General features: G+C 39.2%; 3 protein-coding genes across 4 annotated transcripts in view; all 3 read right to left on the bottom strand.

Annotated features, from left to right (window-relative positions):
- The window catches only part of appa (amyloid beta precursor protein a), a 34,657-nt gene extending 29,283 nt beyond the window's left edge, over window positions 1-5,374 (bottom strand). For both annotated transcript variants that reach the window (XM_089132587.1, XM_089132588.1), the window contains exon 1: window positions 5,178-5,374. In XM_089132587.1, the coding sequence (XP_088988713.1) occupies window positions 5,178-5,234 (57 nt within the window). In that variant the 5' untranslated portion in view covers window positions 5,235-5,374. The remainder of the gene's footprint in view (window positions 1-5,177) is intronic.
- A 1,110-nt stretch (window positions 5,375-6,484) lies between these two features.
- Window positions 6,485-12,502, bottom strand: cyyr1 (cysteine and tyrosine rich 1). Its single transcript, XM_039685682.2, has 4 exons — window positions 12,227-12,502; window positions 10,096-10,195; window positions 8,280-8,440; window positions 6,485-6,876 (listed from the first exon to the last, which is right to left on the bottom strand). Exons 1-4 carry the CDS (start codon window positions 12,294-12,296, stop codon window positions 6,743-6,745), a joined length of 465 nt encoding a protein of 154 aa, XP_039541616.1. The 5' UTR covers window positions 12,297-12,502; the 3' UTR covers window positions 6,485-6,742.
- A 2,046-nt stretch (window positions 12,503-14,548) lies between these two features.
- Window positions 14,549-21,399, bottom strand: adamts1 (ADAM metallopeptidase with thrombospondin type 1 motif, 1). Its single transcript, XM_039685679.2, has 8 exons — window positions 20,447-21,399; window positions 19,065-19,405; window positions 18,863-18,995; window positions 17,545-18,002; window positions 17,278-17,464; window positions 17,015-17,193; window positions 16,366-16,541; window positions 14,549-16,282 (listed from the first exon to the last, which is right to left on the bottom strand). Exons 1-8 carry the CDS (start codon window positions 21,030-21,032, stop codon window positions 15,568-15,570), a joined length of 2,775 nt encoding a protein of 924 aa, XP_039541613.2. The 5' UTR covers window positions 21,033-21,399; the 3' UTR covers window positions 14,549-15,567.
- Window positions 21,400-22,855: the final 1,456 nt, after the last annotated feature.

The following is a 22,855-nucleotide window of genomic DNA, read 5'->3' as shown; positions in this document are numbered from 1 at the left end:
TACTGGGGGATGGGCTGCAGGATACAACGTCTCTCGCGCTAAAATCACTTAACGCAAGAAAATACAGTAAATGAACAATGAATAATACTCTTATTTTATACATTTATAAGCACAACACTTGGATACATGTTTTACTAAAAGATATTAATGTTGTATATCAAGACTTCTGTGTGACACAGCGCAAATTAATCAGGATTTACATCCACCAAAGTTTATGCACTTTTATTTATAATTTATGAAAAATGCATTTCTGGGCAATAAATGGTTTAATTTTAATTAATTGTTTTTCCCTACTTAAAAAAAAAAAAAAAAAATTGGTGTAGAAGCAATATCACAAACAATTGAATACAAGTTTCGCAAGTATTTTCTCCGATATTTTTTATTTACTTTGATTTTGGAAATCATTTTTTAAAGTTTAGCAAAATTAAGACAAGCCAAAGAACCATTGAGAAACAAAACTAGAGCAAATCTGAGATATTGTTGCTTAATTTTATATATTGGCACAAAAATATATCACGAGTTTACTGTCGGCCAAGCTGACGGGCGGGTTTTGCACAAACTCATCCCGATTATTCACGAAGCTGTTGTGTTCACCGCTCACACACACACACACACACACCGCTCACCTGCTGACACGTCATGTTACCGCCAACAAAGCCATGCATTCAGTGTGTGTGAGCCCAGCGCTCATCTCAAAGCCGGCTCTGAATGCCAGCGTGGGTCACGTGACCATCACAGGTCGACGGTTCTGGACCACAGCGGATAATCACAACAGAGAACAGGCAATATGGCGTTTCATACGACACACACACAAACACAAAGACAATTATCAACAACAACTCGGCCCTTGTATTATAGTGCATCTGTGATGGTTTTGCTGACAACATTTAACATCCAAAGAGATTAATGCGCTTTTTATCACTCAAAAACATTCACACGAGTCAAAGAAGAAATATTTTTGTAAATCATATGTATAGTCAAATCACAATGTATTGAGACTCCTTCAACATTTCTCTCATTATCTCGGTTTATTGGCTCTAATGGTGATAAACATGAGCAGAACTCAGTTCTCAGATCAGTGGATATTTGACTGGTTTTGGTCCTTCTGTTGGACTCTCACACATGAATTATGTTGAATATCTGATACACAATTAGATAATACCAGTTTAGCTCAACCAGTGACCAAGCAATGCTTCATGTTGTTCAGTGTGTGTGTAAAAAGAGCAGAAAACACACTTCAGCAAAACACGATCAGCTCAAAGTGTCCGAATCATTTCTGCTCCCAATCTTTACTGGTAGTCGCTGTATGAAGAGTTATTGGGTGTAATATGTCCCAGTTTACTTTATTTTGCTCTCCTCACTCACAGAAATTAACTATAGATTTTTGGGGATTTATTTAATGAATAATTGTATGTGGGAAACAGGCTCTACGGAGGCGTATTGCATTCACTTGAAGAAAAAAAATCTACTCTGTTTTTCTGAATTAAAGGTGCCATCTGTAAAAATTGAGGTTAAAATATCCCAAAAATGAGCAACACGCATCAAAAGATTGAGAAGAAATAAGGTTGATGATGTCATTAAAAAACTGACAAGTAATAGTGCTGCCGAGATATTAACCTGAATTAGCATGCTAAATTACTAGCCCCGGCCCGGCAGGTGTCGTAATACCAGTTTCGACCATGGGAGGCAGTATGCGGGCGGGCAACGTTACCACCAGCCAAACTGCAGTACACGAGTAAGTCGCGCTCGCGCCAGCTTGTGTGTACTTGAACCTGACGTCAGTCGTGTGGAAAATACAGCCCACTACTACATTTCAGTTCAGGGAAGAGTTAAAAAAAAATGATTGGTCGACATTATGCATGAGGAATACATTTTGGTAAGTTGTAGCATACTGTATCTTTCACCAGTGTTCGTGTTCTTTTACCATTAGCTAGTAGAGATGATCGGTTCACGTGCGCTAGGGATCTGTCGTGTAAAGCACCAATACTGTATTTATTGTTTGAATTGCGTAATAAAATGAACAGAATCTGAGAGCTGACATCGGTCTCCGTGTCCTTTTCTGTGCATGACAAAACTGATGTGTGGCGTGAAAGTGTGTGAAAAGTGTTGTGAGAGTTGGCAGCTCTGAAAGACGCTAGCTTGGTCCACATCAGGGAATTGCTGTCTGTCAAATTAATTCAAACTAATGATAAAAATGTAATATGAACAAATCGAATATCATAAAACTAGAAATAATAGCCTGGGCTTTAATTTTCCCATATCGTCGAAATGCACCGACTTGTCTATGAGACGGCCCTTATAATTTAGTATTGAGATGTTGTTCATTAAGTCTCTAATCTCTGAAAATCTCCAAACGCTCCACGTGAAACTGCGGTCTTCCAACCTTTTACTATCGCGTCAATTGATTTGATTAATATGCACGAGGGAGACAGAGCAACACAGCGCTCGCCCATATTGTTTGAAGACATGAGAGAGCGCGTGGCCGTGGAGGTATTTCTGGAGGTATACTGCCCCCATCTGGTATGGAACATGTTGTATGATTTGATTTTAAATCCCATTTGGCACCTTTAATGAGTCAATTTTTCATGCGAAAAAAAAGTTTTTGCTCTGTTTTTCTGAATTAACGAGTTAATTTTTCATGAGAAAAAATATTTTTGCTCTGTTTTTCTGAATTAATGAGTTAATTTTTCATGAGAAAAAATATTTTTGCTCTGTTTTTCTGAATTAATGAGTTAATTTTTCATGAGAAAAAATATTTTTGCTCTGTTTTTCTGAATTAATGAGTTAATTTTTCATGAGAAAAAATATTTTTGCTCTGTTTTTCTGAATTAATGAGTTAATTTTTCATGAGAAAAAATATTTTTGCTCTGTTTTTCTGAATTAATGAGTTAATTTTTCGTGAGAAAAAAAGTTTTTGCAAAAAAAAAAGTTCCATGAAAAATTAACTCGTTAATTCAGAAAAACAGAGCAAAATATTTTTTTTTTCTCATGAAAAATTAACTCATTAATTCAGAAAAACACAGCAAAAAAAATTCCATGAAAAATTAACTCGTTAATTCAGAAAAACAGAGCAAAAACTTTTTTTCTCACGAAAAATTAACTAATTAATTCAGAAAAACGGAGCAATTTTTTTTTCTCATGAAAAATTAACTCGTTAATTCAGAAAAACAGAGTAGATTTTTTTCTTCAAGTGAATGCAATACGCCTCCGTAAGATTCACTTCTTGGCATTAATGGTTGAAACAAATGAAGGTTCTTCTCTATTTTAGTCATTTTAGATAAATACATAAACATTGAGATGCTTATATATTAAATATAAACATATTTTTTAATCGAACCTCCATTTCTCCAGACCCTTTGGTGGCAAGACCAACAAAACCACAAAATGTGAAGCAATTAAACACTAATATAACGCAGTTCAGTCCGAATCAACATCTCACAATTAATGACATCAAAAATAACTTGAGCTCCAGTTAATGTTGACATCTATAACTGGTAAACGGAGCGTCATTACACTCACTCACAATGCCTTCAAAGAGCTGTGATGGATGGAGTCAGGGAGTAATACCACAGTATTTCACACAATATTCATATATAATGGTATTGGCGTAGTAGTACTCCATGGCAAATGCCCAAAATCGATGGTTTTACCACAGTAGCTTGTTATAATATCCTTCAAAAGTCTGTAATGTGGTGAGACTCGAGTGGCCAGACTGTGCGGTGGAGGATTACAGGCTTACACAAGAGCGAAAACAATGGTGTCTTAAAGTAAAAATAAACTTAAACCGCTTGTTAGCGTTTAAAAATAGCGATAGCGTGTTCCTCGAAAAACACAATGTTGCTGGAGTTTCATCCCATTGAGTTCAGGCCATCTTGAACAGCTAAAACCAGACTAAACTGGTTTTAACTGGTCTTCCAACCTGGTTTTAGAATGGTTTATACCACTTGGCTCGAATGAGAAACCAGCTAGACCACCTTAAACCAGCTAAGACCTGCAAACCAGGGAAGGGAACACAACGGAAAGTTTCTAGTGATATTAACGCAACAAGAGCAGTGGTACATTTTAACGAGTCACACGTCGCCCAGTGGTGTAAATCCAGCTTTTAATGTTGTTTGTGTGTATGTGGTGTTTTTAATACACTTAAACCATGTGGAAGTTCATAAGTCGAGTATTTCCTCCTTAAAACTGCAGTGAACCAAAGACAGTCTCAAAAACACGCTTTGAAATCGCTGGTGTTTCTGACGTCACAAAACACCTTGTAACCAATCAGATCAACGTGCAGTGGATCTCTGACCTGAATGAGTGAGTGGAGGCGGGGCTCATTTGCATATCCATAGAACATGAGACAAAGGTGTCGAGTTACAGTCAAGATATTTTAAGACATGAAGACGTTTTAAAGGTAAAAAGGTTTAAATGTGTAATTTTAATGGATACAATTATTGACGTCATAAAAATAATGCCCACCAACAACAACACGGTCGATTGAAATCAGTCCAAACGAGATCCTGACATTCAGTCCCAGATTATCCAATAGCATCTCATTTGATTCCTAGAGGATTCATGTTTGATCCCATCATGATAATCCCAAAAGGCCACTGAACGCATTCCTCCATTAACTAACCAAATCAGAGTCGATAGAAATCAGCAATGCGTGTGTAAAGCACTGAATATGTTGTCAAATTATTTTCATAAAGACAATCACGCGACCGCAGCAGATCGAGCATTTATGATGTGACAGTTTTCTTTTAACATGAATTAGTGGATCTGTTACACAGTAGCATTTTTCTCACTCTGGGTATAAAGATCGCACGATACATTCCGCGTCTGTACATCGCGAGAAATATTTCCAACGTAACCGGAAAAAATCCACACTAACCGAGCAAACACAATTCCTTATGTAATATTACATGACTAAAAAAAATAAAATAATTTAACCTCGTTTTGAACGCATAAATAATAATCATCGCGATGTTTGCTGACGAAATGTACAGTCGCCGCTGTTATATATATATATATATATATATATATATATATATATATATATATATATATATATAGTCGTTCTTGTGTATGCTATCTAACGTTGTTGTGATCGTTCCATTGAATCGACTTGTTACATTGATGGTCACATTGATCAGCGTTCCGCGTCGCGATACGATCTTTTGTCGATGTCTTACCTCAGCGAGCGTCGATGTCGCGACCATCAGGAACACGAAAACCTCTCGACAGCCCATTCTGTTGCTCTCCTCGGCGCGTCCAACAAACAGTGCTGGGTTTGATCGAGTAAATATATCCGTTCGGTGTAAAATGTCGGTGTGTGTGTTTCGTGTCGACTCCCAGAAGAATGCGATGCGCCTGCGATGAAGGCGAGTCAGAGGGACAACGCGTCATGTGACGCGACGTGGGAATGAGTGTGGGAGGGGGGCAGGGAATGCCTGAAAACACTGCAAACTAACACTAAAATAAAATCCAAGACTACTCTTACACCTACAATCTTTATTTTACCTTATTTTAAATATATATATATATTTGTATTTTTTTTACAAACATAATTCATTGTTGCTTATTTCACCTCGTTTGCCATTTTATGAGCAGCCATCAAATCTTTTAATATAGTGATAAAAAATGTAATCTTTAAAAATAGTTTTTGAATCAATTTGTTTCTTTATTAGGCTATTTTAATTTTTAAAACATAATCGGTTTATTTTTTATTATATATATATATATATATATATATATATATATATATATATGTGTGTGTATATATATTAGCCTACTCTTCAGATTTGTTTTCAATCGATTTTTGTTACAAATTGTTTACATTTTTTAAATATAATTTCTGTAAATATAATTTCTATCATTTCTGTCGTTATTGCTCATCTAATACATGCATTTTATTTAGCATTTGTAAAAATAAATAAAAAAAGGCCTTAAATGTCTTGTATATATTGCAGGTAGAGAATATGCGCATTAGACTTCAGTTATTTGCTGCCCCCGTGTGGACGTTCAGGGGGTTTCTGAATGAAATATATCTGTATTTTAGTGTAGTTTATTGACTGTGAGGAAAAATTGCTTTTAAAGGCCGCAATTAATTAAACATAATGATAACAAATTGTGCAAAAAAAGCATGCAGGCTTCGATTTTATTCCGAAAAGTATACAACGCGTTAAAACTGCTGTTTGGACACAATCGGTAGTTTTCTGAGAAGAGTTAGCTGCAATTGAACTGAAAACTGGTGTGTTTTCCTTTTACTGTCCATGGTGTTTTTGTAATATACTGCGATCACGTGATACAAGTCGGAACTCTCAGAACATTCCCAGTTTACAAGTTAGATACGAGTTGATATCTCGTAATTACGGAAATAAGTCCTTTCAAATGTCTTTGGAAATAAACAACGTTTTCCTCAGAGGATTTATCAAGACACTTTGTGTTGGTATGAGAATATTGTTACTCTGTAAAACACATAAAGTTTATTCCCATATTAACAGCATTTTGATTTGTCATGAAAAAAAAATAATAATAACACTGATTTTGAACAAATCAAATTTTTGATATCATATGAGTTTATAGGCCTGTCCTGGTCTCACGCTGCTGGAAATAACCTTTATTAGTGTTCATTAGATTTGTGAGACCATAAATGTCCATGGCATTAATACAAAAATATTCAAATCCTCTGCTTTATTCCCAGAGCGCTGGTCTTGTGTTGTGCAATCATCATCATCATCATCATCAGAACACAGGCTCATTTCCGGCTGTCTCCTGGATACGGTGGAGGTGGAGAGTGTGTGTTTGCTCGGGGTGGAGTCGGTGTGTATGGAGGCGGCCGCAGGTCAGGAGGATACAGCTCATAATCATAACTGTATGGAGGAGGAGGACCTGCCAAAGAAAAGAGCGGGAAATTAATGTTTGCAGGATAGGCACTTCCTGTTTATGACGGTTTAGGAGGAACTCAACTGTTTTGCATGCTTAAATGTTGAAAATATGTGCACATCATTACATATGCACAGATTATTAAACAGTGGATCTAAACACCACTGTTAAAACAGCGTAAAAAAAAAAAAAAAAAAAAAAAGAACATATTTAAGAAAAATGAAAAATGTATCTATATATAAAATATTTCTATAAATTATGTATGTGTATATATACATGCTAATATTTATACATGCATATATATATAATATATACAAACATATATTATTATGTAAACACAAAATTTTATTTTGGTTGTTATTAATCGTTTCACAGCCAAAAAAAAAAAAATAAATAAATCAAACAAAGTAGTGCTGTGAAAAGATTAATCACAACCAAAACAAAAGTTTGTTTACGTAATATAATCGTGTATACTTTTGTATATATAAATACACACACATGCATGTATATAAAGAAAAATTATATTACATTATATATATATTTATACATGCATATAATATATACATTCATGTGTGTATATTCATATATACAAAATTACTTTACACAGTACAGCTGTATAAAACAGCTTAGTATTGTTTTAATTAGTTTTGAACGGTTGGTAATTGTAAAAGTCTATCAAAAGGGTAGTTTAATAGTTTAAAAAATGTAATGAAATAGTAAATAAACATGATTTTATTGAAATAAGGGATAAAATTATTAGTGTCCTACAAATAATAAATATTTTATGATTAAATATAAAAGTAATATTGCCACAACAAGATCATTTTTCCAAGTTCACACATAAACTGTTTATCATATACTGTATTTTGGTCATGTTTCTATACCAAACAACTAATATTGACATATATATTAAAGATAACATCCAGATATCAGTAACCTTTAAAGACATTATTTTTGGATACATTGAAAAAAAAAAAACATGCTTTGTTACTAATTTAATTTATTGGCAAATATATTTATATCCATAAAGGTAAATATAATCCATTAAAGGTAAATAAATAAAGAATTTAAAATGTACCATAACACTAAATAAGAAAGCAATTAAAATAAATTGTAATGACTTTATTTTGTGTAAACTAAATGATGTATAAAAATGTTACCCTCATGACCTTTTTATTTATTTTTTCTATGTTTTCCTTGTTTTAGTCAGTTATACATTGCTAACTTCTTCCTTTATTCTGTGTTCAGATGACATTGTTGTTATATTTGTTATTCTCTGGAAAACAAGTAGTAACATTTAAAACAATGCTAGTCGAGAACTATAAATAATCTGTGTATGTGCTAACGCTAGTAACGAGCAGATCACTTTGAGAGAGAGAGCGAGCGCTCTGTGTGTGTTGTTGTGTTACCTGGGTAACCCTGAGTCACGGTGTTGATGTGTGTGGAGCTGAAGACGCCCACTCTCGCCCCGCGCCCGTTCTTCACACACACACAGATGCAGAGAACGACGGCGGCCACGGCACCCATCAGGAACACCACGCCGAACACGATCCCGGAGATCGCCGTTCCCCTGAAACACACGATCACACACGGTCTTCTGGAGAGATGATCATTTTTGGACAACTTTGCATTATTGATTCTGTTATTGTTATTTTAGAACTGTATCATCTGTGTAAAGCACTTTGAAATTATTATAATATTAGGGTTCATACACGCACTGTAAAATGTAATTCCAGGAGTTTCAAGGACTTTTCAAGCACTACATTTTTGGTTTTCAAGGACTACAATCAGATATACTTATCAAAAGTGATTTTTTAAAAATCCAAATAAACGAATAAAACAAAACGGTACAAATAAAGTGCAGCAGATGCGATGACTGGAAACTTTGAAAGAAGGACACCACTAAAGAGTTTCCTGATTTTTTCCTTAATGAATATTGAATATTTACATGAGTAATATCACACTTGTAGGCATGTGAAACGGCTCTATATCTACAGGTGAAACTTGAAACGTTCATTTATTTCAGTAAAGGGGAAACTAATATATTATATAGACTCATTACATGCAAAGTGAGATATTTCAAGCCTTTATATGTTATAATTGTGATGATTATGGTCAAAATTAGAATAATTTTGAAAACCTGTAAGCCATAATCATCACAATTATAACAAATAAAGTCTTGAAAGATCTCACTTTGCATGTAATGAGTCTTATATATTAGTTTCACCTTTTGACTTTCGAGTTTCCCCTGTATATCAGTGTTCATTTTGCATGAAAAGATCAAAATTAAACCTGTCTTTCAATAATTCACAAGTACCTTTGATAAATATGGCTGGTTTCAAGAGTTTAAGGGCTTCAATTTCAAAAACTCATTGAACGAACGCTGTATTTGTTTCGGTATAAAGCACTTAAGCAATAAATGCACGGGTACAAGTGATGCTTATTTTAGCAAACTCTAACGACCTGTTTTATGGCAGGATCAACTCAATATTTGCATTCATCCCAAACACTCTGTGTGTGTGTGTGTGTGTGTGTGTGTGTGACGCCAGACCACCCAACGCTGATCCGGCTCTCCTGACTAAACACAGGCACAAAAGACGAAATATGTTGGTTTTTAGTTGTCATTTCGAGTATGGATGAATGTGCGAGTGAGACCGAAGGGAAATATATATATAGACGCTCACATGAGAGAGAGAGATTACTAGAGCTCTTCGTCCGCAGAAAAAGCCTTCATTTACCCAGCGTACAAAAGAACGTTTCGCTAATGTTCCCATTTCACGAAGCGTTTCGAAAGCGTTCATTCGCGATTCGAGAACGTTAATTAAACACTTCATGGGAACGTTACTTTCGAATTCACAAGCATTTAAAAAAAAATGGAAAACGAACGTTCGTCCAACTGAATAAATATAAATAACGTTATTAAATACCAGATAGATGTGAATTCATTTTACGTTGTGTTACTGAAATCACGCCGAGAGAATCTTTTGTGAAATTATTTAAACTTGCTTTCATCAACATAAAAAAAAAAAAACACTGATTTATGCTAAATAATAATTTTGCGTGTTTGGACACCGGGTTTGATTATGGGTCGGATTTCGAGTTGAAGTGAAACAAACAGCAGTGTGTGAGGGGGGAAGGGAAGGTCAAAGGTCAACTCAATGGTGATGTTATATGTGAGTAAAATAGCAGCAGTTAGGAAGTGTGTGTGTGTGTGTGTGTACTTACGAAAGCACGTCTCCCACGTACGCATAGTAAGAGCAGCAGAAAGGAGGAACACCGTCGCAGCAATACTCAATACAGCTGTCACACTGAGCGTCTCCACGTCCTACACACACACACGAGAAGTGATTGACAGTACAGTCACTGATATTCAACAGGACAGATGAAGTGTGTTAGCTCAACACATGTACATGGAAAGTCAAGCTCGACTCTTCCCATCATTCCTGCCGCTGACAGACGAGTCTGATCCTGCACACACACTCACACACACACACTCTTTAATGCATCAAACAGAAACCTGCTGGATTCTTGTTCCATTGGTCAGTCACTAACAGTCACACATCTGCACGGCCGGTAAAGAGTGTGTGACGCAGAATTATTGCTTAAAGCAAATTAGAGCCAGAGCGATATATCGGCAGACCGATATTAGGCATTTTCCAAACGGTATCGGCAGTTATAATGGCCGATAAATGAATATCTCAAAAATAACATAAAAACGGACGAAACACACTTGAACCATGTCATGAGTGTTGGAGTTGTATAGTTTGTCCACCAGAGGGCACTCTACACCAACACTCGTTGAATTGTTCACAATACACATTGCTTGAATAACAATTAAAAGATCATCCCCACCAGTTCTCTTAACTCAAATAAGCAGGACAAAATTTTTGACTATCATGTCCAGTTTAAAATAAATAAATAAAATATCGGCCGATATATCGGATTTTAAAACCTAAAAATATTTGTATCGGTATCAGCCTTCAAAATCCTTTATCGGTCGGGCTCTAATGCAAATCCAACATTAGTAAAGCGTTATTTGTATCTGGGTTTGAATATACAGTCAAACCAATAATGATTCAGACACCAGATGTAATGTGTGATATTGTGTCACTAGTGTGGAGAGCAAAATAAAGTAAACTGGGACATATTACACCCAATAACTCTTCATACAGCGACTACCAGTAAAGATTGGGAGCAGAAATGATTCGGACACTTTGAGCTGATCATGTTTTGCTGAAGTGTGTTTTCTGCTCTTTTTACACACACACTGAACAACATGAAGCATTGCTTGGCCTCTGGTTGAGCTAAACTGGTATTATCTAATTGTGTATCAGATATTCAACATAATTCATGTGTGAGAGTCCAACAGAAGGACCAAAACCAGTCCAATATCCACTGATCTGAGACCTGAGTTCTGCTCATGTTTATTACCGTTATAGCCAATAAACTGAGATGATGAGAGACATGTTGAAGGTGTGTGATGCTCATGTTTAAGCATGAGGATAGTTGTTGGTTCACAATTACAGCGCTATCTTGTCCTGCCCACAGTCATCACGGTATAATTAGTGTAATTATGTCTTTTGAAGCACCAAAGCTTGGCTTTAATTTGAGTGGCGTCTGTTTGCCTCTGAGCAGACGGGGAAACTGTGGGGTCGCAGACTGGGTGGTCCCCTGGAGGCCCTCGCTTTACCTCTGGGGCCCGTCGGTCAACACTTCTGGGACAAAGACGCTTTAGAAGCACTGGTGCTTTAAATGTTATTGCTCACACACACACACACACACACACACACTCTGCATGTCTGACTCTGTATGGATACTAGTGTAGTTGCAGTTCTGTGATCAGATGTTCATGCCATGATATTTACTCAATACTACACAATATAACAAAATATATAATATAACTATACTATAATGTATTTCAATGAATACAATGAAAGCATACGCTGATTAAAGTTTTTTTTTTAAAAAAACATACCCAAACAAACAAACAAACAAATATATAAAAAAAGTTAGTTTGAATGTTTTCTGAACATTCGAAACGTTCTGTTTGGTTACGCGAACGTTCCATTGATTCATTTTGCAAACGTTACTTTTGTTCTGAAACAAGTACAATCACACAACAACAGACAATCAACGATAGCCTTTCGTTTTTTAAAAACATTAAACCTGGATAACTCGTAAAAATGTTCCTGGGATGTTTAGCTGGGTGGTGTCAAAAAGTTTTTCAAAACTTATTAAGAAGTCTAACTTTTTTTTTGTTTAGTTTACATTTATTTAAGTTAAACGACCAATGAAATGTTATATTGAGCTGCTACCTAGTTGTTTTTGTGTTCTTCTGAAATGTGAAACACGTTACCGGTGAAGAAGCACAGCAGCAGCGAGTCCCGCACGAACTTCCAGCTCTTCTGTGAACTCGGATTTTCCATAATGTCCCCGAAGATTCATGGAAAACAAACGCGTCTAACCAACTTTCACATGTTAGATAGTTAATGTCTGAAATCTCACTGTGAGCGAACCGATGATGGGTCTGTTGGTCCGACTGTCAGTTCCAGACGCAGGAACTGGATTTAAAGTAAATGAACGCTTTAACGCTCCACGTGTTTCACGCGCTCGCCGAACTTCTCCTTTGACTCCTTCCTCTTTGTCTTTAACTTCTTCCTTGCGCTATTTTCTTTTCTTCGCTCGATCCCCTCCCCCAGAACTTGTGTCTGTCAGTCTGGATGTGGATGAAGAAGAGCCGCCCTCCTCCAACCACCGTCACGACTCATCATCATCATCATCCTCTTCATCATCTTCATCAACACACGAGCCGCACGATCATTCTGGGAACTCGTTGGCCCTTTTCAATAGCTGCAAATTGCGGCATCGTTTTCTCGCTGTAGTGAGTCTATATTTAGGTCTCTCTCCAATCATGTTTTCACGAATCCTCTTCGTGTCCATTTCAACCCATCCTTGACCTGAACCAAACACGAAGAGTAAACAAGAGCTTCAGGAGGCTTCATAATGTATCCATCTTAATCTGTATAAAAAGATAGGCTTAAATAGGACAATGATGGTCATGATTTGGATGTAAACAAACTCAGGATTGGAGAAACTCACCATAACAAACGTGCATCCGAAATGCCCCCTTATTTCGCCTATATAGCGGGCTCATTGACCTACTCGATCATAATAAGGTATTAGTTGAGTAAGATAACATTTGCTATTTGTTCTCTAAAATGTTGAAAACACAAGTCCCCTAGTCAATAATTGTATTAGCTATCTTTGATCACCAAAATGGCAGAGCCTATTTAAACTTTATTACCTTGAAATTTTTTTCATTTTTCATAGCGCTTTTTTAGTAATATGCAAATGAGCCCCGCCTCCCCTCACACACTCAGCTCAGAGATCCACTGGTTGACGATCACACGTAGATCTGATTGGTTACAAGGTGGTTTGTGACGTCAGAAACACCAGCGATTTCAAAGCGTGTTTTTGAGACTGTCTTTGGTTCACTGCAGTTTTAAGGAGGAAATACTCAGCAATGCTGTCTACTTATCAACTTACACACGGTGTGTTTTAAAGCAGATTAAAAACACCACATAGACACATAAACAACAGCATTAAAAGCTTGATTTACACCACAGTGGGAAAATTCCATTTGATCATGTTGCAAACGTTACTTTTGAATGTTCTCCGAACATTCCGAATTTGAAATAGCAACATTCTAAAAATGATTGTCCAGTTAAAATGTTTCAGAAAAAAGTTCCACGAATGATGTATAGATAAGGTTTTTGTGCTAAAGTTTTGAGAACACTTAAAATGTAACATTACTGAGTGTATGCATATTACATATTTGCTTGTTTCACCCTGTGCAGTTTTCAGACAGTCCGAGAGAGAAGCGGCCCTGTTATCATGACCCTGCTATCATGTGTGCGAACTCGAAGTCACTAATTATTTTGCAGAGTGGTTGGTTAATGTATTATTTTAGCAGAAGGACTGGCTGGGGTTGAAAGCACTTGAACCACCCTTGTAACATAATGACTAAACCCAACAGTGTCCTCTTGAATTATTAAAGCTTGTTATATAACTAAAGACTTCCTCGTTATGACCAGTCATGGGATTATTACCTGTACTGCTGAATGTGCCAGTCTTTCTCTGAACAGCGGTTGAGAGTGCTAATAAATACATATAAATTAATTTAATTTAATTTAATTCATTTGGACTTTATTTGTCTTGTTCATAATATGAGCAGCTGTGCATTAATTGCCATTATGACTAGATTGGGTCATGTTGACGCTCTTTTGACTTTGATTTGAATAAAATGATGTACTTTGTCAAATCATGCATACATTTGTGTTCAGACTATTAAGGTTATTTATATTGGTATAGCCTACCTTATGACTTATATCTCCTGCTAAACTGTGTTTTGCTTTACTTTGCAATTTCCACATTTATAAATTAATTAATAATAATTGTTTGTTATTATTTTAGACTTTGTGCTGGATTTGCATTTGTTTAAATAGGTATATAGAAGCAACTGAAGTATTAACTGAAATAACCAAAATTATCCACATAAAAATATCATTATATTTAGATTTTAGAGTGAAATAGTCTTTTTTTGTCACCCCTGCATTACCTTCATCAACCCCTAGAGTTCCTCACACCAGGCAGCCACGCCCAAAATAAACCACACAAATCAGTTTTTGATCCACAAATCAATGTGATACTTTATTCATAAACCTAAGATCATAGATATCGTATAAATACTTTAATATAATCTACATCCTTCAGTTATTTCAATAACAATAACAAATAGAAATACAATATTTATAAAAAAAAGCAACAAGATTATATTAAATGGGCTGTACAAAAATAAATAACGTTAGGATATTCTGTACAAAAAGACATACCTCAATACAAAGACACCTTCTCAGAAGGCAGGAGATTACTTATGAAGTAGTAGTAGGAGAGAAGTCCCTCACCATATCTCCACAGACACAATCACACAGAACAAACTCACACACACATTAAAACACACAAACACACTCTCTCCTCAGGTGAAGAACCTATGCTCTTTGGTCACCCCCACCCAAAAAAAAATAAAAAAAAATATGATCCCTCTTGATCAGGTATGGCTTTGCAAAATGCTGAAAATATCAACCTAGGAAGCTAAACGTAAGGCTAATGTGCATTGTTAAACTCAGTTATGAGGAAATGCATAATACCTGTTGTGGTGTTTGATTAGCAGCATGTGTGCCTAGCTGAGGTGAGATAAGGTGTTGTTTTTTGGCAAGAAAAATGCATTGTTAAATATGTGCTTTAAGCCAGAGTGTGCAACCTTTAAACGTCCACCACTAGAGGGCGTTTTATTGAAAACACCACTTCTAATGACCTCCTCTGTCTCAGTACTGCTCTTGACCCTGGTTAAAGACATTATATGCTCTCTTGTGACAAATTAAACCTATCTGTCTAGTCCAGCTTAGACAGACGGCACAACTGCATAGCTGTTTCCATCATACACACCCATGCACACTTAAAATCTAACATGCATGACATCAGCATCCGAAGCAGCAGAGGTGTTCGTATTCTCATCCTCCATCACAGCTGTCAAGACACAGCTTTGTACCCAGTGTTGGATGGGTGGGATTCGAAACACTGGAAGAAGTTTGGTTGCAGTCTCAGACCCTTTGAATCCAAAGACCTGCGTTTGTAGTTTCAACAGGGAGTCACGTTGCACAAATCCAGGAGAGGTCGAGGCCGAGCTTTTGCGTTGCAGCTCTCGTTAGGCAAAATGCGACTATCGTGTCCGATGCAACGCAACTGACGCTTGCGAAAGCCTCTTCCGCATGCTTTTGAACAACTGGACCACTCCCCGAGGAGCCAGGATGGGCAATCCTGAAGATCACAAGGTTGTGACGACACAGGGCGCAGCTCTTCGGGACAATCTTTTGACTGACGACCGTAAGCATCCATGCAAAGAACGTCCCGCTTCTGGATCCCAACACCGCAAGTCTGCGAACAGGGTCCCCACTCACGTAGGACCCATTCGGCATCACCTGCTACGCTAATGGCGTTAATGGACGGCCTTTTTGACCCACTTAGAAGTGGAGTAAAGTAGCTGTACTTTACGCGAGGTCTTGGGGAGTCGCCGACTGACAACACCTGGATAGTAAGAGCCTCAGGTAAGGGAGCGAAGCTTCGGATGCGCTCGAGTGTGGCAGAGGAGCCGCTGTATCGCAGAAGTGCACCTTTCAAAGCGATGTCAGTCTCTAAAGTCGTCAGCTTGTAGTCGCCGTTCAGTAGGTATGTGCCATCTTGCCGACGAACTGCTAGGTAGCTATTGTCCTGGCGGCGGCCACCGAGAGAGCGCTGCTTGACGTCTAGGTGCGTGGCGCCAGCTGGAATCGTCACTATATCTTGGTAGCCCGGTCTAAAGTCCGGAAACAAGCAAAGGTTAGTACAAACGGAAATCTGAGGAGGTGCGTTGGAAAACTTGACTAGCTGGTAACTTACATGGAACGCTCCATCGATCCAGAAACCTTCTTGCAAGTAGATCCGTCTCCTCCACAGATGCCGCACTTGTCGAAACGTTTGTTGGAGCCGATGACCCGATCACAACCGGCCTTCACGCACTGGCCTTGGACACAGACTGAGGTGGAATCGGGGGTGCATGGCGTCCCATCGGCAACCTGAAGGCATTGGAGTAGGTGTGTCACACTCACAATATATCGCAATACAAAAATGCGATATGGATTGTTCACCCAGAATACGAGTTACTGTAAGTTTATAGAGTTACAGTGTCAGTACTACATTAAACTACCCTATATAACTACCCTACCCTGTATAATGCAATGGGGAATATTTGTAGTCCTGAAAATGGCAAATGTCCGATGTTACCAGTAAAAAGTGGGCGACATTAGATCAAGCATATTCTTCGTCTAAAATAATTCAGCTTCAGAATCATTTTTGTCTCTATTGTCCTGTGCATTGGGTTCAAGCCTATCATACGTCTTGGAGTATCGCGGTAAGATTGTATTGTGAGTTCAGTATCAAGTATCAAGTTACAACCCTACATTGAAGTAAACCTCGGATTACACACTCGCCTTGCATCCATCAAACCATTAATAGACCAACTCTTGATCACGGTAATAGAGATACACACCTTTGGCTTCAGAATGAAGAAGTACCCGGTTCCCTTTGCTCGGCACACCAACTTGCAGCGGTCCTTGGGAGAGACTCCCGCGTACTTCGGCACCCACTCCACACCGTCTCCTGAGCCTAATGACACCTGAGAGGAGATGTCGTTGTGGGCCAAACACTGTTCCTCACGGAAGGTCAAACCTGCCCAAGCAAATACAGTTGAGTATAAAGCAGCTTGGATATGGTTGCATTGGTTTCAGGTGCAGTGACAAGACCGTCCCTTACCATTGCTATCAGGGCAGGTCTCGGTGTTGCAGGAGCGGTACTGAATCCTCTTGCCCTCACAGTATTTCCCTCCATTTTTGGGTTGGGGATTGTCACAGTCCCTAAAAGAGTATTGCACTCCTCCTCCACAGGTACGTGAGCAATCTCCCCAAGATCCCCAGGTTCCCCATCCGCCATTGACTGGAGTCTTTAAAAGAAACAAGACTTCTCAGTAACATGCAGAATTACACAATTTCTATCAGCAAATGGCAACCAAATGGTGTTTACCTGATATCTGGCAGCTTCAGCCTTGCTCAAACACCGTCCTGCCATGCAGTAGCTGTCAGACCCGCAAGACGTCCCATCGGCCCACGGAAAGTTCTTGGTTTGGCAGACCAGGAGTCCGTTTGAGGTCGTGACGGTGCACCAAAGTGCGGCGCAAGTGGTACTCAGGTCAGGACAGTGCTGGGACTCCTCTCCGAATGTGAGACGGCACTGTCTGTCGGCATCGTAAACTGAACCTGGCAGGGCCTGGGGCAACTGCTGAGGCTTCTGGGGCTTGTCCAGTAAACACTGACCATGGCCATTGTCCAGGAATGATGTGACCATCACGGCACTGCAAGGAGACCACGGCTGAAGCTGGTCCAGATTTGACAAGGTCGAGGCCATCATGTGGGCGCTCCACTGGTCGCCATTAACACTGGCACATTGTTTGGCATCATCATGGGGCATGTTGAACACGTGACCTGCAGGAGACACACAATCATTGACTTGTTCTACACCTGTATGGTTTCTATTTTTATATAAGGGACTTTCGCACCAGGGGTGCATCGTTAGCCAACTATGGTCGCAAGTTCCGTCGTTATCAGCATAGTTTAACGAGTCTGTGTTTCCCGAAATCCAACGAACATTCGCAAACGAGTTGTGTGATTTGAACGACAGCTCTTGACCTGTGGTTAGAGGCGTCGTTTCTATATTGACATTTGGAGGTAATAAATCCTTATCTTGAGCAAAACAAGCAAGCTGACATTCAGTACAACCGGTGCCTTTTATTAAGAATACATACAAATGGAATTTACGTCTTTTAGTTTGTCATTCAAGATTCAAGAGTGCGCATGTGCGAACGTACTCTACTATGTAAGAACGAGCCAAATATTGAGTCTGGTAATAAAGAAAAACAACTGAGAACAATTAGAAATAGTCCTCAGATGACATGTTTGTAATTTACATAAAACAAATCTAGCGTTAATTGGATGTCAAACAGTTTCATTAAAGGTAGTTATTACCAAGCAAACACAGAACGTTCCCCTAACGTTCCCAAATGGTCCCATGAGGTTATTTTTTTGGGAACCAAACAAGAACGTTATAGGAACGTTCCATGTAGGTTATTTTTAGGTTCCATTTTTATAACGTAGGGAGAATGTTCCGGGAACGTTCCCATAACCTTAAGGGAAAGTTCTAGGAACGTTCTGGGAACCAAAAACTAACGTTCCCAGAACCTAAATTTGTTTGCTGGGTAGCTCCAAAATCCAGGAACTTTCGCCAATAGTTTCACAAGGTTCCTCCGCTGAGAAAGCCCCTATTAGAAACACGGGGATGCACCTACCAAGCTCATGTGCTACGGTGAAGGACGCCTGCAGGCCGTCATCTTCAACAATGGAGCAACTCCGATCAGGATCGCACACGGTTCCCACATCCGCCATCCCCAGAGTGTCACAAGAATGAGCTCCACAAAGATCCTGCACAATTCACAGATATGAGCCACGGCACATGATGTACTCAGATGAAACCAGGTAAGTGAGATTTACCTGTCTGGTGAACAGCACTGCTGTGTCGTAGTGCTCCGGGTGCCGGTCGCTTGATGGGTTGTGCTGCTTTTGCCACTGGCAGAAGTTTCTAAGGGTGAGCGCCGCATTGGTGGACACCTGGGGTCCGTGCTCTTCATCATACACCACAAGCAGCTTCACAACGGCCAGAGTGATCGAGTTATGAATGGTAGGGTGTCGATACAGACGGGACGCCACCGCCATGATGGTCAGCAGATACGGTTTGAGCCCAGCTCCATGAAACTCTGCCATTGACTGGTCTGCCACAATCATGATCTCCAAATAGCGAGGGGTGGACACAAAGCGACGGGATCTGTGGTGTGCTGGAGGATAGGAAGACATATTCATACTAAATCATATTCAGTCTTAGGAACAAAAAAAAATTATGCACAAAAACTTTTGGCAGGTGCTCGATCAAAATGAAGCATCACATTCAAAGTAAACAAGAATCGGCACTTCTGCTCCCAAGGAGGGATATTCTTATTCCAGAGTGCATTTTATTGAGTGTAAGTCAAGATGATGTCATCAATAATTTTGGTCTGTTTAACTGAAAACGAAAGTCTGTGTTTAGATGCTAAATCTACTCTAAAACAGTTTTTTTTCTACTTTGCAGATTATTAACATTTTAATAATCTATTTTCATCAATGCCAAAAAAAGAGTGTGCATATACGTGCCTCAACGCTAATAAACATAAATGCATATTTGATTGCAAATAGTTAAGTGAGATTTGATGGTGTCTAATAGCGTAATAACTAGAGAGAGAGAGAGAGCGACAGAGCTGTTGAGAGTTAATGCTGAGCTTGCTTGCTTCTTTATTTGACTAAGCTTCTGCTCCGCCCTGCTAATAACTTATCCAAAACTTGCGCACTTTCTCGAGAGACGTTGGCGGAAACACAAGTCCTCCGGTGCGGATCTGCGCAACATGCGGTACCAGGAGGAGAACGTCCACGTCTCTCCAACCCAAGCCCATTCTCTCCAGTCCCACCTCCCGCCTCCCACCTCCCCTTCCCTCCTCCTGCGTATGTGGAGAGATTTATGCCCTCTCTAAGTTAACCCTCGCCTCGCTTTTGGAGAAGGCTCTTCTGAAGTGCACTTATTGCATCTGCAGTGCAAATAGCAGGCGACTTTTACGCGATTTGGCGCGTAATGCGTTAAGGCAGACGCAGGACTTTTAAACCTGCTTAATTCGCTCCTCATGCGCCAGCGCGCGCCGAATGACGCGGAGTCACCGAGTTTATTCGGGTTACCGGAGGCGTGCATGAAATATTACCGGAAAATCATCTCAGACTCTAGCCTAATAAACGTATGTACACGATACAATATGGATAAAAAAATAAGTTTTATTATGCAATATTTAGGCTACCTTTAGACTCAGATGGCTCGGTATCGGATTTGGTTGCAAATGGTTTCTCGGAGACCCGTTCCTCCTCCTCGTTCACCCCACACTTGGACCCGTTCTCCTCAGCCAGCAACCCCCGTTTTCTCCTGCGGATGACATGGACGTCTCCATCTGATGCCTGTCCGCTGGTGTTTGCGGGTTGAATGAAGTACTCTTCGCCCCCGACGTAGAAACCGCCCCGCAGTCCATTGCACAGATTGATCGCCGCAGCGGAAAGTTCTTCTCCGTTCACGGACCCAGAGAAGAAGCACCGCGCCTGTCCCGCGCTGTCAAACTCCTCGGACTCCGGTTTCCCCACCATCTGGAACACAAACCCAGGCGCTAAAAAGGTCTGATCCGGTTCCAGCACCAACACCATCCGCTTTCCAAAGACGTCCAGGCGATAGATGCGTTTCTCGGATTCCTTTTCCCGTGCTTCTGCTGAATGGGTCGGTTCTGTGCCGTGCGAGTCGAGCCGAACCGGCACCGCCGTGCTCTCCTCCCACGCGCTCTGCGCCGCGTTTACGCACAGGGCTGCAACCAAACCCAGTATGACGCGCAAAAAAGACATTATATTCCTGTTGGGTGAACGACAAATAAGATGCACCCGATGGAAATCCTTACAAAGTTTTAGTTCTTTTGAGAATTTGACTCCCGAATCACCAGAAAACTGCAAGAGGTACCAATCCAGAGGTAATAAATAAAACAGTCTCTAACAGCAGACGAGTCTTAAAAACCATAAAAAGTGGAGAACTTCCCTCACAGTTTCAGCAGTTTCTCTCCTTCTGTCCGAGCAGCGAGAAGCCTCTCTCTATATATGCTCCCGTGCAGGACCACCCCTTTCCTGAAGCCCCTTTGATCCACTCAACCCGAATCTAGTGCGTAACAGAGTGCTGGAGCTCAGCCACAATCATCAATCATCACAGGACAACACTTCAGATCTGACCCTTTTATTACTCATTCGAACTCTTTATCTGTCTTCGACTTATAGAGTCCATTCATATTCTGAGAGTAGCCTATGAAGTGCACTAATATGACAGTTTTGTCTCTGGGATTGAAAAATATGTTCTAGGAGGTACATATCCATGACAATTCTGAATGTTTTCTGAACGTTCTAAACCTCCAGGTTTAAATTCGAACGTTACATTCTAAAGTATCACTCTGCTAACTGTTAGCTACTTTTGAATGTTCTCCGAACGTTCTAAAACCTAGTAACTTTCAAAAATGTTAGATGTAACATTTCAATGTAACATTTGAAACGTTCCATGGAAAACATTATTAAACACCAGGCAACTTTGAACGAATGTTACTGGAAGAACGTTTGTTCTTAACTGGTAAAGCCGGGCCGGGTGCTGTTAAGGTGGACCGGCTCCTCTCCTCCAGAAACGCTCCTTGTGTGCGGCAGGAACTCCATCCAAAATTAATTATGTGCGGATTATGGCTCCCGCCTCGCAGTGTCGGAGGAAATAGCCTGTGTCTCGCGCGTTTAATGGGCCAAATTTAATTTAAGCGGTCGGTGACCTTCTGAAAGTACGCACATACCGTCCGAGAACAAACCCAAAGTGTTCTGAATGAAAGAATCACAACGGATATCAAATGTGGACTTATCGAAAATGAAGATTCACTGTGATTATATAATAAAACTTTACATTTCATTGTTCTGAAGCATACATTGAGCTTACATTAAACATTTATGCAAAGTTTCTGACTTTGAGTGACATATAAGCAACCAATACGTTAATTTATGCATGCATATGCAACTTATTATGAACCAATAAATAGTTTTCAGTCAATCCTCAAATCCAGAGAATTGAAAGTCCACCTTAAATGCCTGTAGTGTGATGTGTAGGTTCAGTATAATCCAGCAGAGGGCAGAAGAACACCACTATTCATTCTCTTGCTGCAACCGCGAGAGTCATAATATGGAAATATACTTTTTTGAAATACATTTTTAAAGAGTAGGCCTATCGGTAGGTCTCTAAATTAATATCAGATAATACAATTGCATCTTTGATAATTGGAACATTTATAAAAATAGTTTAAGAAGAAAGTATAATACACCACGTATAGTTCAAACACCCACTTTTACAATAAAAAAGTATTAATTTGGAAAATGTTCTATATAAAACACGATATATGGTTATAAGAATGTAAATGGCGTGGTTTAATGTTAATGTTCAGTTTTCTGTGTTTAATGTATTTACAGTAATGTTATGTCAAGCCGACAGCAGGTGGCGCTCCAGCATCATTTATGATCAGCAGCAAAAACTAGTGTAGAATAGTGCAAGACAACGTAGGATAAGGTGCAAAAAAGTAATGCAAAAGATCGCTATAGAAAAAAATAAAAAGTAACTAAATAGATAACAATAAAAAACAACGCTTTTAATGTCATAT

The sequence above is a fragment of the Pimephales promelas genome, chromosome 6, assembly GCF_988280905.1.
Source record: "Pimephales promelas chromosome 6, fPimPro1.hap1.1, whole genome shotgun sequence".
Classification (NCBI taxonomy): domain Eukaryota; kingdom Metazoa; phylum Chordata; class Actinopteri; order Cypriniformes; family Leuciscidae; genus Pimephales; species Pimephales promelas.
Note: the sequence above shows the minus strand (reverse complement) of the source record. Positions and strands in the feature narration are given on the sequence as shown.